General features: G+C 45.5%; 1 protein-coding gene across 1 annotated transcript in view; it reads left to right on the forward strand.

Annotated features, from left to right (window-relative positions):
- Positions 1 to 17861, forward strand: part of LOC142584728 (uncharacterized) — a 29694-nt gene extending 11833 nt beyond the window's left edge. Inside the window, exons 4-5 of the mRNA XM_075694955.1 lie at positions 3327 to 4208; positions 15344 to 17861. Coding sequence (XP_075551070.1) covers positions 3327 to 4208; positions 15344 to 15907 — 1446 coding nt within the window. The 3' untranslated portion in view covers positions 15908 to 17861. The remainder of the gene's footprint in view (positions 1 to 3326; positions 4209 to 15343) is intronic.
- Positions 17862 to 19975: the final 2114 nt, after the last annotated feature.

The following is a 19975-nucleotide window of genomic DNA, read 5'->3' on the forward strand; positions in this document are numbered from 1 at the left end:
CCGGGTTCTGTAGAATACAGGAGGAATAATAAAACTTCGCGACAATGCAGAGTACTGCAAGGAAATATAAGACTGGCGTAGCACCTACCAGAACGTTAAGAAAGGCTTGCTATTAAAAGACTGGTATTAGATGAAAACGAAATTGGACAGAAGAAAGCACAGCAATACGCACTGGATCTATGATATAAACGTTGAAATATTGGGTGAGTCTCAACACGTTATTGAAACGACAATAATTGAAGCACGGCGCAGTGATCGAGAGGAGACTAGATATGAGCGTGAAAAAAAAATAAGTTTGGGCTGCTCGTGTTGCGACGCCGCGTGTGAAATGCTGAGGGATTCATTTTGAACGCTTCACTTGTGTGGGGAAGTCAGGGTAGGCGCGATAACATGGCGAAGGGTGCGTTGCCACAACGCCCTGCAAAACATTGAAAACAAGGCGTTGAAGATTTCCAACCATAACAGCACAGACAGTGGCAGAAGTCCTCGAGCCAACGCAACATTAAAATAGCGTTAAAACATATATCTGGTTTAAAGAAAAAAATTATGCACGCATATATATATATATATGCGTGCATGCTATATATATATATATATATATATATATGTTTAAGGGGGGGGGGGAGTAGGACGAGGAGAACTGGCATTCCGTGGCGCAGCAGTGATACATGCGTTCCGATGAAAATTCCGTGCATTGGCGTCAGCGGGTCGTGTGCAATACCAATGCTACGCGCATCGTGCGCGCCGACGGACGCGGAACCGGTGGCGGCCTTGCTTATTGCAGTCGGGAGAGGAGGTAGCCGTGCGCCGTAGTTTTCTGCATCGATGCTCGTGCTTCCCTGTTTGAGTCGTGTTTTCACATCTGAATAAGCCACGCCCGTCGCATGCGTGTAGCAGCCAAATCTCCAAGGCATATCCGAGAACAACTGCCGCGCGGTAGGGAGCGCCAATGCCGGCAAAAATTTGTCGGGGATGCGGTTCTAATCGTTCTCCCCGAGGCTTCGTGAGTGGGAGCAACGGGAACAATGGATCGCCGCTGTTCAACGAGAAATTTATTGTTGCTTTATTTTGCCATCTCGGTGGTTGTTGCACTAGATCACGTTTACACGATGAGGCTACCAAGTTGGTCACTATCAAGGCATGTTTTGGTTCGGTTTGTCCGCCGTGCAGAATGCGGCTTAAGGCTCAGGGTCTCAATGCCGCTTGCCGCTTCTTTAGCGTGTTCCTCTAGCGAGGGCGCGGGACTACACGAGTGCAGCGCCTTGCTTGTTAAATCTGCTCAGGCATAGAAGGACTGATTTTGTTGGTTTCAGGCAACCCGGTAATTTCGTCCCATCAGTTCTGACGAAGTTCCTGTTTTTGGCAAAATTTTATGCTTGGATTCGCGCATACTGAAAGGTTGTTGATATATTTAAGTACGAAGTTTTCGACACGTGGTAAATCACGGTGCATTTTATCAGAGTGTTACGTGCAAGTGCTTTTCTTAACAGCTTTATTATTTTCTCCGCAGGAAACCTTCGACATTGTGGTTGCTTGGGAAATGTGTAGAAAAAGGTAGCCCGAGGGCGAGAATTGCTGTTATCTGTTGCATATAATATTGCTGTTCGGTTCTCGCTCAAAAACTCGCGTCATGTTTGTGAATTCACTACACCTTGATGCTGTCTGAGCATACCGAGCACGCAGATTGCTCTGCTTGTTTCCTTTTTGAACGCCTTTTTTTTCCCGCGTGGAAGTCCCTATAAATCGGCTGCTTATAAACTTCTGCGGCGTACGACTGCAGTGGCTGCTCTGCAAAAGAAGAGAACCAGCCTCGCAACCAGCGCGCACCTACCTTGGCCGACGCTGCTCCACTGTCAAAGATGTCTGGCTTCTGTCTCCCGTCACGCTAGAATAAACAAAATACTCAAAAGTTGGTAAGCATAGCTTTGTACGCTCCCAAGCAGGTCACTAACGAAATCCCAGATTGCGAAAACTGCAGCGGGAAGGGCAGCTCGTCGACCGCGCTCAGTATAAATGAGAACGTGCGAATGCACGACAATACACTCTCCCAGGTTGGATAGCGACGGTGCCATGTTCCCAGCCTAAAGGGTTGTGCTCCGGTTATACCTCGTACTGAGCGCTATAGTACGGTGTGGAATTGCGGTACGGCGTTAACTTCCACGTTCATTCACCCGGAGAGTTTGGTGACATCGTTTACTAGTGTACGCGTTTCCATTAACTAATTTTCAATTAACGAATTTTTTATTCTTCTTGAAGCCACTTTGAAGACCCATATTTGACAATGTCACTTGTGGAGAAAACAAAGTGTCTACTTATCACCAGCTCCACTTCATATAGGTGGGTTTCATTGCGCTAGTCTCCCGAACGCACCTGTCAAGTATGTTCCTGCGGCTGCCACGCTCAAGTAGCGATGTGGCCCCCGAACAAAGGGGAATTCGCGGCAGCCATCGTTGCTGCAAAGTGCTATCGTCTGCTACTCCATGCCGAGCGTACTTTCGAAAGCGCCCGCTCAGCTAGAGGTCATCGGTGGCGCTTGTATAGCTGGTGCAACACCCGCGTAGCGAGGAGCAGTGCTTACCAGGCTTACGGCAGGAAGCATGCGCTATCTCGAAAAGAAGGCCAGTCGTCAGTGGACTGGTTAGTCTTCTCTCGCTGAATCCCCTCGTCCTGCCCATGCTCTTTGTAGACCAAAAGGCTCTCTTCGCTAACTACGTGTAGGCCTGCTAGGAGCCTTTCAACTGACATTAGGTAAAGGAATCAGAGAATCACTGAATATCTGAGTTTTCTGTTTTTTGCTGTTGTATAACTCGTTATTCTTTTTGCAGCGACAAACACTTCATGATGCAAACACTGTGCAAGTGATGCGAAGAGCGCACATAGATGACAATTACGGCGCAATACATTTTGAAGCTTTACGCGTAAGTGCAACTCTGACATTTCCTCAAATCTATTTTACACGAATACGCCTACTCTATGTCCTCGTACCTTACAACTCCCAAATCTGATTTAATAGTCGTAATTACTTTAACCGCACATTCGCGATTTGGCGCTACGATTCCAACGACAGCTCAGACGCACTTGTGTCACAGCAATGAATAGTAGTCAGGCACTCCTATTTTCTGTGACTCAAACTCATGTTTGATCCTAATAATATGAACGTTACACTCAGCCCAGCGCCCAGTCGGACTTCGCTCGACCGAGTTAATCACACTGCCTTACTCACTATCAGACTCATCTTTACTCGGAGTGAGTCAACTGACTGAGCATGCTGCCGAGCTACGCAAGAAAAAAAAAAACCCGCTCTTCTTGAAACGCGATTGCTGCAGGTGCTGGGCCTGCTCCACCTGCGCTACAACCTGCCCACGGTGTTCGCCGTGTCATTTTCGTTCAAGCCTGCGCACGAAGGCTCCGGCGTCGACCAACACAGTGTGCGGATCAGCGGTGCCTACGCGCCTCGACTGATGGCTTCCGTGGACGCCGTAGTCGTGGAGAACCGCATGGTCGCCTTTCTCTCAACGCACCTACTGCAAGGCACGTCTCGCGAAGAACACCAGTCCTCTCAAAACGACTTGTGGGACGACATCCTGCGCGCCAACTTCCGCCTTCAGGATGCGCTGCAAGTCTTCGACGACGTGGTCCATACGGGCGACGCGAGCTTGCTGCGGCAGCTCTTTCCCGAGCACGACCTCAGCTCTTGGAGGGAAGTGCTCGGCGACTGCTGTGACTCGTGGCACCTGGAGGTACTAGACCCGCAAAACGCACGCAACGTCTTTCACGTCCTCGAGGATGGCCAGACACGGAGCGAAGCATTCGCGGCCTACTTCGCCATAACCATCGCCATGGCCATGTTCTCCGAAGAGTTCGCCCTTGCGGAACGCACCGATGATATGAGTTTGTGCGGCAAGTTATGCGACCGGATGGCGCGGCAGCCACAGGCACTGTGGGACATCTCGTCGGCGACGGTACTCACCAGCGCCAACCTGGACACCCAGGTTCGCATGACATTCGACGCTATGACCGCTGCCGTGGCTTCCGAAGCCAGCGAACTGTTCGCCAACTACACAGACTCGGGCAGCATACGCGAACTGGTGCGGAGCGTACGCCTTCTCCTGCCGAAGGACATCGCTCGCCCTTACACGAGCATCCTGCCTAACCTGACGGACAGCTACCTCCGGAACAAGTTCGCCGTTCGCAGTTTCTCGTTCAAGGCAAGCGGTCTTTCAGGCTGTCTCCAATGAATATGTGATAGGTTTGCTCCGGATGATGGTGACAAACATAGGAAAAGCAACGTTGGCGGGACCAAAATATTAAGGTATCTGATCAGTCCCTGAAAGAATGAAAAATCTTAATGTTTTTCAAGCGATATTGTGACTAACTGAGAGGGAAAAAGAAATTTTAATCAGCGCAGAAATATGCAAGTATGAAAATCCTGTACGAGTTTACAGTTCCACACTTGGCAATGTGAAAAAACGCTTCTCGCTATGACTAGACCAGGGGTGCTATAACGTAAAACTATTCCAAACTTTTCGTTTCCAATTCTGCTACCAGCATTCCACGATTGGTCAAAAACATTTTTCGACCACCCCCACTTCACCTGTCTGTCACGCGACGTCACGAAAACCGCGATAGCTCCCATCTGATATGATGTGTACACACTGATTATGCATGATTTGAAAGAAGAAAGAAAAACAGTTATTTCTGACTCGAACCCTTTTCGCCATTAGCCCTCGGCTATCGGTAAAAAGTTTTCGAGCTGCACCCACTTCACCTGCCTGTCACGCGACGTCACAAAACTGCACAAACTCACCGCGTCAAAATGACGTGTATGCGATAAAGATGCATTAATATGCCGAACAAAGCTGAATTTTCTTCGGAATAGCCGCAGGCTGCCCCGTTCCGAAAGGAATAAAAGATGGCTGCCGCCGATCGCTGAGACGCTGGCTACTCGCACCTGCCGGAGAACATGGGTGTGTTTGCGTATAATAAAACTTCTTGCGTGGCCGTGTAACGTTTTCGAGCACTTTCGGCACGTTTACCACCTCATTCTGCCAACTCTTCATTGCTGAGGGTTAGTTTTAGCGCCATTCTTAAGCTTCCGTTGCATGCCGCTGTGATTTTTGACCAGCCACCACAAGCTAAGTAAGGGAAAGCCGACCAATCGCACACGCCGGCGCCACCCTCTTCATCGGGTCATCGATTTTCATTGCACTGGCTCTGCCCCAGCGGCTCCCTCTCCACTTGAGCGTTCTCCTCGCCTCTTGTCAGCCAATTAGATACGACAAGCCGCTCAGTGTAGGCAATGTTATTCGTTCTTGAAGCAAACAAAAGTAACCTCCTATGAACAAGGAGAGCGTTTGATTGGTCTGTACAGACAACCTTGTGGGTGAGCGCCCGGTGCTTGCATCGGTGGTTACGCAAATTTGACGTCAGGAGATTGGAATAGAAACATATTGGAATAGCTTTAAGTTATAGATCGCCACGTTTGCTTCCCTTGCGAAATACCTTAGGCGAGTCCATTTACTCTGTTAATAGCATGTATTCTTGTATGACTTTTAAACAGGAAACTTATATCGCATTTTGGCCGAAATCTTGTTTGTTTAGAATCACATCGAACTTGCTTCATTTCTTAGTTCACCATTCTAAATGCCTTCAATTCAACATGAGGCAGTGAGATTGTGTTGTTTACGTTAGGCATAGTTTTTAATCACTTGCACTAAGCCCGTAATAGAATCTGGCATAGTAATGCTCATTCTAGGTATTACCATTTATAAACCCTTTTTATAAACCAAAACGGTTTTTATAACACTTATAAAAACCGTTTTGTGCGCGTGCCGCAGGTAGTGGGCATGGAAACACCGGCCGAAGCATGCACTCATTCATGCTCCCCTACGTTTTGCAGGTACTTAAGCAAACTACCCTACGTCACCCTTCGGTCGGACAAGCGTTGTATCGTTCTGCTCCCATGCCCAGAAGCCTTATTAATGCCGTTGTGGTAATTGTTGCTGTTAATATGCGGTGATGTTGACCGGAATCCGGGTGCCAAGGATGATCAGCTTACTGAGATGCCCAAATTGATGAAAGACATGCCTGAATGCTACATTCGCATTGAAGGCGCACAGATGACGATGTAAAGTGATATCCTAGAGCTTAAGGGTCAGCAACAATCGCTCACTAAAAATATTTCGGCCATAGTTACGCGCCTAGAAACTGTCGAAAAGCGGACATGTAATTTGGATAATGTAAAATGTGAACTAAGAAGAACGTTTCAACTAACTCAGCAAATGCAAAGCGAGGCGCTCAGATTATGCGCGCGTCTTGATGAAGCAGTTGATCGCTCTCGGAGGGAAAACCTAGTATTTTTTTGAATCGATGACAATGCTTCTGAATGGCACAGCAGGCTGAAGAGAATGCTTTAAGATTAATCCACCAGTCTCTCGTGCTAACCTTATCCGGCGGTAACACTGCGAGCGCGCATAGAATTGCGAAATTTTCCGCTAACATCGTTCGACCAATTATGGTGAAGTTTTCTGCCTGCAGAACGTTTTCTCCAAGCGTCACGTGCTCAAAGGAAGCAGGCTGGTCATGCGGGAGGATTTCTCGGTCGACACTCGTGGTGTTAGAGAAAAAAACTTACCAATTATGCCAAGGAACCTAACTGCCCTTTCAAGCTGCGGTATGACAAATTAATCGCTAATGAAAAATGCTACGCCTATCACCGCAGTGCTGACGAAGTATGTGAGACAGGACCATTCTGACGCGCAACTGATGCCGCTAACTCCTCTCCGCGGCAACTTCGTTCTGGTCGCACATTTGCCTCCTCGGGAAGATGTACGAGAATGCCAGGGGTGGTGGCGTTTCCGCCAATAGCGACCGGATCCTGCTTTCTACAACGTTCGCAGTCTTCTGTCTCAGAAAGATGGTGTGTGCAGTGATTAACAGTTCTAACACTGATATCGTCGCCTTAACCGAAACCTGGCTTTCTGATAAAATACTAAACGAAGAGCTGTTTTGCTCGGCAAAACAAAATATTTCGCTGTGATAAGCCTAATCGATATGGTGGTGGTGTTCTTCTTGCTATAAACATGGAAATTGAAAGCCGAGCTGTTATAAAGTCTATTTTGGAGGCAAAAAGGTGTTGCTTCAACTTAGCTTTAAAAAAAAAAGCGTCACTGGTGTATGCTATCGCCTGCTTTCTGGGTGTTCCAATTTTTGAGACGACCTTCACGATTGCCGTAATCACATGAACATCATGTTTCCTGGAGCGCCGGTCGTTCTGCAAAGTGATTTCAACATTTCTAACATTGTATGGTTAAATGCGCACTGATAATAGTCGCCTAACTCAGGTAAAGCGGACTAATTCCTTCCAATTTGTTCTCATTTTCGTATGACACAGCTGGTTCAGTTTCCTGCACGCGTTACAATTAATACATCTTCAATTCTTGACCTGGTTTTGACATCATCGACGGAAATCGTATCTTGTGTGTCTAATACGCCCGTTATCAGTGATCATGAAATTATTTAAGAAAAGGTTTCGCTGCCATTCTCACGCGCTCGTGAACATCTTAAAACAATACGCGATTATAAAAAAGCTGATTTCGACTAGATTAACAACGAATTATGCTCCTTCGTAGATGTGTTCTTGTTCGATTACCTTGAACGATCTGTGCAAAGCAACTAGGACTTATCCCAAACAAAAATTTCAGAGCTAACCTTTAAATGCATTCTAATCAAGTAAGTTTTTTCGAATATGAGCGCCCTGTGGTACAACACATACATAAGCCGTCTTTCAAACAGGAACAAAAGGCTCTATCGCACTGCTCTAAAATCTCGGTCTGATAAGCGTTGGTCAGCCTGTAAACATGCAAAAATAACTTGCTTATCTTAAATGAAACGAGCTACTTTTTTCTTTTTTAAGCACACCCTTCTAGCTATGCTAAAAGTATTTCTAGACAATTTTGAAGTGTCATGCATGGTAAGGAACGCAACGCAATAACTTTGTAAAGGACAGAAGGACATCCCGTACGTGACATAGAATGCGCGTCTTTCATAAATGACACATTTATAAAAGCTTTTTCTCGTCCAGTAGGTACCAATGAGTAACATACCTTGACATTACCTCATTACTTGCCCATGGACGCCATTATTACTTCTGAGGGTATTCGCGCCGTCATGAAGAAACTTAAAAATTCATCGTCATGTGGCGTCGACAGCATCAGTACGAAATTATCGAGAAACACTGTTGAATACTGTTCTGTCATTCTGGCATGCATTTTTTCACAGTCACTTCAGCATAATAACCTTCCGGGAGACTGGATGGGTGGGAAGATTGTTCCAGTTCACAAGTCTGGGGTAACACACAATACATCAAAATTCCGTCCAATTTTACTCACATTTGTTACACGTAAAGTTAGTGAACATATCATATTCTCTCAACTTATTAATTTTCTTGAGTCGAACCAATTTTTTTTGCACCCTCACAACATGGCTTCCGCAGGAATTTTTCTTGCGAAACACAGCTTCATAAGAGGAACAAATTGAACGTCGTACAGGGCTACGCCCCCACATCCAGTCATGATGACCAGGAAGTCGAAAGCCTCTATGAAGACGTGGAGTCGGCCATGTGTAAAGTGAAAACAAAATACACTATACCGATGGGCGACTTCAATGCGAGGGTAGGCAAGAAGCAGGCTGGAGACAAGTCAGTGGGGAAATATGGCATAGGCTCTAGGAATAGCAGGGGAGAGTTATTAGTAGAGTTTGCAGAACAGAATATACGGATAATGAATACCTTCTTCCGCAAGCGGGATTGCCGAAAGTGGACGTGGAGAGGCCCGAATGGCGAGACTAAAATGAAATAGACTTTATGCTCTGCGCTAACCCTGGCATCATAAAAGATGTGGACGTGCTCGGCAAAGTGAGCTGCAGTGACCATAGGATGGTAAGAATTCGAATTAGCCTAGTCTTGAGGAGGGAACGGAAGAAACTGGTTCATAAGAAGCCGATCAATGAGTTAGCGCTAAGAAGGAAAATAGAGGTATTCCGGATCAAGCTACAGAACAGGTACTCGGCTTTAACTCAAGAAAAGGACCTTAGTGTTGAAAATATGAACGACTATCTAATGGGCATCATTAAGGACTGTGAGATAGAAGTCAGTGGTAACTCAGTTAGACAGGATGCCAGTAAGCTGTCGCAGGAGACGAAACATTTGATCAAGAAACGGCAATGTATGAAAGTAGAGTGTAACGCCAATGTAGAATAGAACTGGCAGAACTTTCCAAGTTAATCAACAAGCGTCAGACAGCTGAAATAAGGAAGTATAACATGGATAGAATTGAACATGTTCTCAGGAATGGAGGAAGCCTAAAAGCAGTGAAGAACAAACTAGGAATAGGCAGGAATCAGATGTATAGGTTAAGAGACAAAGCCGGCAATATCATTAATAATATGGATGAGATAGTTCAAGTGGCTGAGGAGTTCTGTAGAGATTTATACAGTATCAGTGGCACCCATGACGATAATGGAAGAGAAAATAGTCTAGAGAAATTAGAAATGCCACAAGTAACGTCGGAAGAAGTAAGGAAAGCCTTAGGAGCTATGCAATAGGGGAAGGCAGCTGGGGAGGATCAAGTAACAGCAGAGTTGTTGAAGGATGGTAGGGACATTGTTCTAGAAAAACTGGCCACCCTGTATACGCAATGCCTCATTACCACGAGCGTACCGGAATCTTGGAAGAACGGCTACATAATTCTAATCCATGAGATAGGGGACGCTAAAGACTTGAAAAATTATAGGCCGATCAGCTTACTGTCCGTTGCCTACAAAGTCTTTACTAAGGTAATCGCAAATAGAATCAGGAACACGTTAGACTTCTGTCAACCAAAGGATCAGGCAGGATTGCGTAAACGCTACTCCACAATTGACCATATTTACACGATCAAGCAGGTGATAGAGAAAAGTGTGGAATATAACCAACCCTTATATATAGCTTTCGTTGATTACGAGAAAGCGTTTGATTCTGTCGAAACCTCAACAGTCATGGAGGCATTGCGGAATCAGGGTGTAGACGAGCCGTATGCAAAAAAAAAACTGAAAGATATCTATAGCGGCTCCACAGCCACCGTAGTCCTCCATAAAGAAAGCAACAAAATCCCAATAAAGAAAGGTGTCAGCAGGGAGATACGATCTCGCCAATGCTATTCACAGCGTGCTTACAGGAGGTATTCAGAGACCTCGCTTGGAAAGAATTGGGGATAAAAGTTATTGGAGAATTCCTTAGTAACTTGCGATTCGCTAATGATATTGCCTTGCTTAGTAACTCAGGGGACCAATTGCAATGCGCTCACTGACCTGGAGAGGCAAAACAGAAGAGTGGGTCTAAAAATTAATTCGCAGAAAACTAAAGTAATGTTTACCAGCCTCGGAAGAGAACAGAAGTTTACGATAGGTAACGAGTTACGGGAAGTGGTAAGGGAATACAGCTACTTAGGAAAGGTAATGTCCGCGCATCCGGATCATGAGGCTGAAATAATCAGAAGAATAAGAATGGGCTAGGATGCGTTTGGCAGGCATTCTCCGATCATGAACAGCAGGTTGTCATTATTCCTCATGAGAAAAGTTTATAACAGCTGTGTCTTAGCAGTACTCACGTACGGGGCAGAAAGCTGGATTCTCACGAAAAGGGTTCTACCTAAATTGAGCATGACGCAACGAGCTATGGAAAGAAGAATGATGGGTGTAACATTAAGGGATAAGAAAAGAGCAGATTGGGTGTGGGAACAAACGTGAGTTAATGGCATCTTAGTTGAAATCAAGGAAAAGAAATGGGTATGGGCAGGACATGTAATGTCAAGGGAAGATAACCGATGGTCGTTAAGGGTTACGGACTGGATTGCAAGGGAAGGGAAGCGTAGCAGGTGGCGGCAGAAAGTTAGGTGGGCGGATGAGATTAAGAAGTTTGCAGGGACAACATGGCAACAATTAGTACATGACCGGGATGGTTGGAGAAGTATGTGAGAGGCCTTTGCCCTGCAGTGGTCGTAACCAGGCTGATGATGATGAGGATGCGATAACCAAAAATATGTCGCCTTACTCCAGACCAATTTAAGTGACATACTTGCTTGGTGTAAAACGTGGAACAAGGAATTAAACATTTCAAAATGCAAATCGATGTGCGTCTCTCGCACCTCATTAGCATGTCCACAGTAACATCTTGATAACGCATCTCTTGAGTCTGTTTCATCCCACAAATACCTCGGTGTTCATATGTGTAGTAAGCTATCGAGGATGTATCATGTAAGGTACTTCATTGCCGAAGCTAACCGTTCGTTTGGGTACTCTTGAAGAAATTTCTATATGACACCTCGATCACTTAAAAATCTTCTCCATACCACATACGTCCGTCCGTCACTTGAATACGCATCATCTATCTGCGATAGCGGTGGTACATCACTGATAAACGAACTTGAAAGAGTGCAGAATCGTTCCATTCGCTTCATGTTATCCAATTATGACCGCACAGCCAGTGTTACGCTGATGAAGTCACTGCTTAACCTTCCCGAACTTACCATACGGCGTACTATAGCCTGGCTCAGTCTTTTTCATAAAATTTACTATGGCAACAACCATCTTTGTAAACAGCTAATTAAAATGCCTCCTTTCATCTAAGCTAGAATAGACCGCCTCCAAAAAGTTGACGTTCCTCGTTGCAGAATTGTGACCCATTGACTTGCATTTTTCCCTTGTACCACCTCCGAATGGAATCAGCTGCCAGAAGCAGCTTCTGCTATTACGCGTACATCAGGCATTAGGTGTTGTTGGAATAACATGCTTAGCATTGCCTAATTATTTGTACTCAGTTTGTTCTGTTTAGCCTGTTTTTGTTTATTTTTAGATACTGAAATTAGTCTGCTTTTTGTTATTTGCAACTGTACATTTTTTGTATTAATTCGTTGATTCTTCCTGCTCCTTATTGTTACTGTATCAACTGTTCTTTTTCCGATTTTCGTCTTTAATATGCCCCTCTCCTCTCTAATGTGTAAACCCTGAGTGTAATATAAATGAATGAATGAATGAATGAATGAATGAATGAATGAATGAATGAATGAATAAATAAATACAGTTTTGTATGATCAAGATATAAATGCTAATAGGTTGACAAGCATTGGATGAACCAGTCTAAATTGCCCCCAACAATTTCACTGACGCTTCGATAGGTACACATAATTTTTTCAAAGGCGGGCTTGTATCAGCTGGCGTGTTAGATTTAAGTTGGTGGTTGAATGACGTCATGGGGGAGTCGATGATTGCGATGAGTGATAAAGCTGCGTTCAACAACGATTGGGCTACCTATTCAAATGTCAGCGAGCATGTCTGAGGTAATGTAACTTGATTCAACCAATTTTTCTCACACTTCGTGCTTTCACCTGTCCGCCTTCATACTGATTTTAGTAAGCTCGATATACGTACTTCTAAAGCGGGAAGAATGACAATTAGAAAATGAGCATATCAGTGGAATTAAAGTGTGTGCAACACTACAGAACGCAATGCTGCACAAAAATCTGCATCATAGCCATGTTATATTTACACAAAGCAATGAAGAAGGAACTGGAAACAAAAGTGTGACAGCTAGGTAGTGAATGATTTAAAGTTTTATTCGCTGTCTTTGTTCTTTATCCAAGTATATGCTGTCCTTTTCATTTCTTGTGCAGTTGTCATTCAGTAGAATGTTTCTTTTGTTTCACTAATGGAACGATGCTCAACAAAACTTGGTGTGTGTTTGCTGTCGCAACCGTCAAAGTCATTCATGCGGGTCACTAGATGATGCTTAAAAGCTAGAACAGCCTTTTTTAGGTTTGGAATCACATGAAACTTCGCGGCAAGCTTTCGAATCCTAAGAATGTGCGATGTTTTCTTTGGCTAGCTGTGCTCGGGACTTACAGTGAAACTCCAGTCACCATTATTGTTCTCTCCGCAAGACAAAATGCCGTCATGCGAAAGATATTTAACAAAATATTTTTAAAACAGAAATAAATTTCCTACAGGACATTAAAAATACGAAACGAATATTTCTGTAAAATGTTTTAACAGTGATGCGCAGGCCACGGTTAGAGGTCACTTGCTGAATATGTAAGAGCAATGCACATATTATGAGGACGGGGCTTTGATGCTGCAGAAAGATTGACAATTGTGGATGAATTCGTGCGCCTTCACAATGAAGAAAGTAATGCGAAAGTGGGCACATAAAGCGCCTTGTAGAACCCTGTTGTTCTGTGCCGTTTGTGTGCCGGTCTGTGGCGTGTCGAGCCCTTTGCGTGCCGTTTTTCACACGGGTTTCCCCACAGTGCATATAAGGATTACAGCTGACAACACAAAACTTCTCGTTTCCTAAAACATTCCCTAACCTTTCGTGCAGTTCAGCTGTTGGAATGAATGTTGGTGCAATTTGCGGCCGCCCGTAAATGGTAACGGGTCATTTATACATAGCATTGTTTATATTCACAGATGCGAGATAGTTGCCATCCTTCTAACCAAGGCGTTATTCCCATTATTTGCTCCATCTATAACGACCCTTACCTTAGTGTGAATACGGAGCTCTACGAAAACCAAAGATATAACTGGAACAATGTTATCAATCGGAACGTTTGGTAGCATGCGTAAAATAATTGCAATAAAGATGGCCGTTAATCAGTTTCAATCCTTTAGCGGTAATTAAAAAATAATGCAACAGCTTCTGGAAGCGAGAATGACCACAATATGTGTCAAATTAGGTGAGGTAGGCAACAGTTAGCGCATTCGTGTAACAATGGCGCCGTCTTCTCTGCTTATTGCCTTGACATTTTTTCCCGCAGCAACGTGAGCCTGTGCCTTTCTCTGCATTATATCGGCAGTGTAATTGCGTGAATATTGAGCAAGCAGAATTACGTGCAGGGTAATCCCTATGTCTGAACAGTAGTTGGAAACTTGCATCTGTGAAGCAATGCCGCACTCCTTGGTAATCACGAAATTTTGAGCGTTGCACTGCTCGCGCCAAAGAGAACGCTTGCCACTTCCATTTGAATACGTGACTAATTTAGGAACACGCATTGGTTATGGACACTGTTTAACTTAATGCTTCGATGCACTAGATTGTCGTCATCTTTTTGAAGGAATCCCAAGTAGTCTTTGTTAATGGCATTGTCTAAACAGCTGAGACGCGCTTCTCAATTTAGTGTAGCCGCCTCGGTACGAGGAAGCGACTGCTCCCATCGAGCGCTTGACTGCCTCCCTTCGACTTCGTAAAGACCGATGGCGGCGCCATTCCGTCCGCTGCAAGGCACGTCAACGACCTCTAATTCAGTGAAAAAAACTTAGTGAACTGGTGTTTTGGTAAAGGTAAGTTACGGGTCAACGCGGCATTGCGAACGCTATTATTTGCTCTATCTGTGGACCAAATTTCTCAAAAGTTGTCATGTGAAATCGTGACAAGTGAATCATTCTTTAAATCATTTTACGGCGCGGAGCAAGCATCGTGGTTATAGAACTCTACCTTCTTAACGTATGGGGTATACTTCAGCCTAAGCTACCACCTTACTTTATGTAGTCTACGAAGCTTCATTGACTCACGCATAAAGGAGGCAACATGGTAAAACAACCCTGGTTGCACGTTTATGTTTATGATAACTTCGTGACATTAAGATAACATAAACGGCTCAGTCCGCATAAAGAAACGATTCGTTTCGCTCAAATGTATAATAGTTGTCTAGTTTCACTGCGCTGGCACGGCCCCATCGACATCCTGCTCACTTGACCATGCTCCTTGCCTCTTGTCAGCCAATCAGATAAGAGAAACCGCTCAGTGTAGGCAATGTTATTCGTTTTGATAGCGAACAAAGGTGTCCTATGAACGAGGAGAGCGTTTGATTGGACTGTTCAGACAACCTTGCGGGTCAACGACCGATGCTTCCGTCGGCGGTTACGTAAAGCTTAAGTCAGGAGTTGGAATAAAAACGCACTAGGATAGTTTTACGTTATAGGGCCCCATGCTCGTATTGCCCAAAAAATTGTGACTGAATCATAGAAAATTCCGTTATCTGTACATTTAATGCAGTCTTGTGTGTCGAAGTTACTACCGTCTATCTACTTTTCTTGCGCTTTCTTCCTTCCTTTCTGTATGAAACCACCTTCAACCAATTTGCTTCCAAAACATGTACGAATTTCCCGCGTTGTTGCTTTCGCGAATATGGGGATTCCACGAGGTACCCAAACTTTTGCGCAGGCGCATATCGCAGTTCACCTGGAGATCAGCTAATGGGAATCGTCAGTTGTGTTTCGCACAAGGCATTTCAATGCGCTTCCTCCCCGTCAGGTCAGCGTTCTGGACTCGGCACGAGGACTGGGCGCCCTGCGCCGGTTGCACACACTGAACCGCTTCTCTGCGCGCGTCGGCGGCCACGTGGTGGTCTCCCCGCGGGTGTACCCAATGCTGAGCGTCGACAAGGGAAGCCAGACCGTGGTCAACGCGGCCTCGCTGGGCGTCTCCCTCGCGGACAGTCTCTGGGACGCCGTGTTCTCACGCCGGGAATGGTCGGTGCCCCTCCTGCACCGGCTGGACGCGCACACGTCCTGTCTGCAGCGATACGTCAGGGCCGAGTTGGGAGGCCGACTCTCCTATCCGCTGCTCTCGCTGCGATCGGCCGTGCGGGCCGCGTCCTGGCCTCAGTGGCACGCCAGGGCGGACGACGACTGGAAGCTGTCGGCCAGCCAGGTGTTCTTCATGCTTTTCGTCCTGAGGCACGCCTGCCTAGCGCGCGACCAGGCCGACAAAGAAGCGACCATTTCCAGCCGGTCCTTCATGCTTCGCGTCAGCCACTTCGCCGCGGCGTTCGACTGCAAGCCGGCGCCTTTGCTGGGACTGGGAAGCTGCCTTTGATAACTTCGGACAATTGCAGGTGCCATTCGGGACACGGTAACTTTTCGTTAGGCGGAGACAGCTTCGTCTAACCCTATTCTGTCCTCTGATCCTTACCTGAACCACAAAGTTGCATCTACCAATCGTTATTCCGCGGTATTCGCATTTAGGCATCACAAAATGCGTAACAGGTCAGAAATTGATCGTTATATCTATCATGTTTCTGCTTTATGTTTTCCCGTTTATTTCACATTCGCTGCTTTTCTGATTTCGCGTTCACTGATTTGTACAGTTCGTTACTAACCTGACTGCCGTATCGTAATGATCTTCCTTTCTGAAAGTTTCTAGTCCTCTTCACGAAACACGTGCGTTTAGAACCGTGTTTCCGCACTTCCATTCCAATTAGCTAGCTTATTCTGTTTAATGACCGCGGAAAAAATAAAAAGTATGGCTTTTTAAAATTTATATTCGCTCAAAGCTGGCTCTACTGTCACGAATGTATATTCTATGTGACAGGCGCTGCAGAATCGACGGGTGTCATTCGTAAGCGATACCGGACGCAACAATTACGTAGACAGAAAGTTCTCCTTGCCTGACTGCAATGTCAGTTTTTCAAGACCATGAATCCACAACGCTGCCATTTGCGATATAATTTTTGGACAGCTTTCTTTTTATTTTGCGCACGGTTATGCGAGAGTGAAGTGTCTTTTTCAAACTTCATCCACTTATTGGCTGTGCTCAAATGGCAATGGTTACAGAAATAATGATGTTAGTCATTTGATTAAATGAAGCTGATTAAAGCCGTCAGTTGACTTCGCTGCTCCAGAAAGTTTTTGTCAGTTAGTATGGAACAACAGCATTTGTATCAAGTGAATTTCTAACTATTTGCATCTGAAATGCCATCTCTGTTATGAAAATGGTGACAATACTGAACGTAGTATTCTTTAGCAAAATAGGTGCGTAAGAAAATGATGTGGACAGCACAGACACACTGTCCTGTCAACATTGTTTTTTTTCCGTGCCTATCACGCACAACCATACAATATGATAAACCAACTGGCCCAGCAGTGACCGATTGTGTACTGAGTATTAGTTGCCAAAGTTCGCTGTGACATTTGTACGTAGATGATTGCAACTTCAAGTAATGCAAAGTACGGTAAACATTGCTACAACAAAAAGCTTTTGGTCTCTATTGCTTCAGAGGCACAACAGTAAGCGGAACAAATACAGCAATAGCTCATTTCGTGATACTATGGGGTTATGCTAATTATACGTGCATTCACATACATTTCTAACAAAAGATAACGTCTGTAGTATGGTTATATACGTGGTTAGGCATTATTCTGCATTTTGTTTTGTAGTACATTTGTGCATATCTTGGTCAGATTGGTAGCGTGTGTCTGTGAACTTTCAATAAAATCATGCTAGGAAAAATAGGACGTTACATTACGCGGCACAAACACAAGAATGTCGATGTGCAAGTTTACTAAATAGAGCTGTACTGTCGCGCAGGCACCGTGATTAGCACATATGTGAAAACGTTTAGGCCTGACGCATAAAAAGGAAAGAAAGCAGAAGCACGGACAAGCCTACGCAGTATCACTCTGTCGTGAAAATAATTTTCTTATATGTCCCATGACCTTGACGCTGCAGTGGTTTGTTACGTTAAGAGCTACGGATTGTAGACTCGTTGATATGGGTTCATTCGTTGTGGAATGGTGCCACAGGCAAAAAAATTGTGCATGATTCTGCTATTGAAAACACCAGAGACCAACAGAGCAGGGGGAGGGCCAGTAAAGTAGTGCCAAACCGCAGACTTACCTACGTATTCAGAAATGCGTCTTGACTCGAACTTGACTTGCGGCCGCCTCAAGTCAGCGCCCACGCGCATCATAAGCCTCCCTCGACTTGAAGCGCCTCCTCGCGGCGGACTTCACTTGATCAAGTACGCGAACACTTCAAGACAGGGCCAGCGCTACGTTGAAGTGGCCTCTGAGATGTTGAGGAACCATGGCGGCTCATAGGAGCTATGTCGCCAGAAGAATTAGCGCATACGAATTTGCGTGTGGAGCCTGTCTTCTTCGGTGATACATTTTACATGCAAACGGTGCCATGGCGATGGATGCGCGACGTATCGAACGCGATGGACGTATACGACGACGATGAGTTCATCACACGCTATCGCTTCACGAAGCAAACAGTTCGTGAGCTGCTCGCCTGCCTGCCACTTGAAGCGAGCGGCGACAACCGAGGACTTCCGCTGAAATCCATGCTGCAGCTGCTTGTGGCACTGGGATTTTACGGCGCCGGAACCTTTCAAATCGTGAGCGGAGACTTGGTTAATGTTTCCCGCGACACGGTGTGTCGCACGGTGAAAAGAGTGACGCGCCTTCTTGCAACGCACCTGTTCCGAGCAATGGTCCGCTTCCCGGATGCCTTACAATTGTCAGGTGTAATGCGAGATTTCAACGAGATCACCCACTTCCCTCGGGGTGACGGGCTGCATCGACGGCACACATGTACGCGTCAAGAGTCCCGGAGGCGATGACGCAGACGTTTACCGCAATCGCAAAGGAGCGTTTTCTGTTAACATTCAGGTAAGCCCTTTTTCACAATGGGTAGGGATCGTAAGCGATTAGTTTTTGCAGAAACGTAAAACCAGCGGTGAAAATCCTAATCGTCATATTACAATTATCGCATGATGTTTTAAGTAAAGATGTTACGCACAGTGATATTCATTCACACACTATAATTCACAGAGAGACAGTACGAGTACCGCTATTTAGTCGAGTGTGTGATCTCAACTGTAGCACTTTCAGGCCATTTACTTACCTAGCGTAAATGTGCGGCAAAGACGAGCTTCGCTTCCTGATCACGAAGCAACTGATGTGCGCGTGCACACATTTTTATTTGACAACGTAAAAAATTGACTATCACGCTTATGTCCATTGTGACCCCTACAAGCTTTGCAACAAATTCCGTACTTACATGTGCCGTGGCAAATACAGGCATAGAATTATGAGCCACATGAAATTTTTAGTTAGTTGAAAATTTCTGTGAGATAGCCCTCAGTTGTTTTCAGATTTTTATCTTCCCTCTTGCCGGGAGATAAAGTGTAGTTACAGCTGTTGCAACGACAACACGCTGTTCCTGCACTGATACTCCAGTTTTTTTTTTTGCAGGCAGTTGCCTGATAAATGCTGCAGTTTTTCAAAGCTTTAGCGAGCTGGCCGGGGTCTGCCAGTCGCATATTCGACAATTCTCGAGTACGTGTTATATACGAACAGCACCGTGTGCCTGGTCTGCTGCTTGAGGACCTGGGCTATGCCTGCTCTCCTTTCCTGATGACGCCCCTTGCTGAGCCAGGTCCAGTCAACTCACCAGAAGGCAGGCAAGTAATGCCTAATCTTTTCAGGGGTGTACATGATAGGTAGCACCTCTGTCCATAATAACATACTATGTTTTTGTAAGGCTATGCAATACACCTGAAGTGTGTTACAGTTAGTAGCTGTAGCGCATAAGCAACATGTTCCTCTGTTATCCGCTGCTGCACCAAGAGCAGACAGATGGCGTCGCCTATATAGCGCCAGATTGTTACAGCTCCATTCAATATAATGGTCGCTAATGAAATATGGCTGGGCAGAACGAATGTGAATATAGCAACGTGGTGCATAGTTTGTAGGAAATAGAATGTGTTTGTAGGCATTCAATGTAGATCTGTGCTACCGACACAGAAGAAAAGCTTTGGCACAATATACTGTAGAGTGTATATTCGAAAACTGACTAATTGCGTTATATTGTCAGTCTATCAGGCACAACAAGGCGCACATCAAGACCCGCAACTCCATAGAAAGGGCCTTTGGAGTGTGGAAAAGGCGCTTCCTCTGCTTAGGCATGAAGCTGCAGCACAAGCCGCGTAATTCAGCTCGCATAGTAACAGCTTGCGCGGCCCTGCACAACGTGGCCCTCCTACGAAGAGAACCCGAGCCACTTGGTCTCCATGTTCCCACCAGCCGATGCAGACGTAAAGGAAGAAATACTTGCCAAGAAAAACCTGCCACCTGTTAGTAGTGGGGGGGACAACATACC

This window comes from Dermacentor variabilis, chromosome 6, assembly GCF_050947875.1.
Source record: "Dermacentor variabilis isolate Ectoservices chromosome 6, ASM5094787v1, whole genome shotgun sequence".
Lineage (NCBI taxonomy): Eukaryota > Metazoa > Arthropoda > Arachnida > Ixodida > Ixodidae > Dermacentor > Dermacentor variabilis.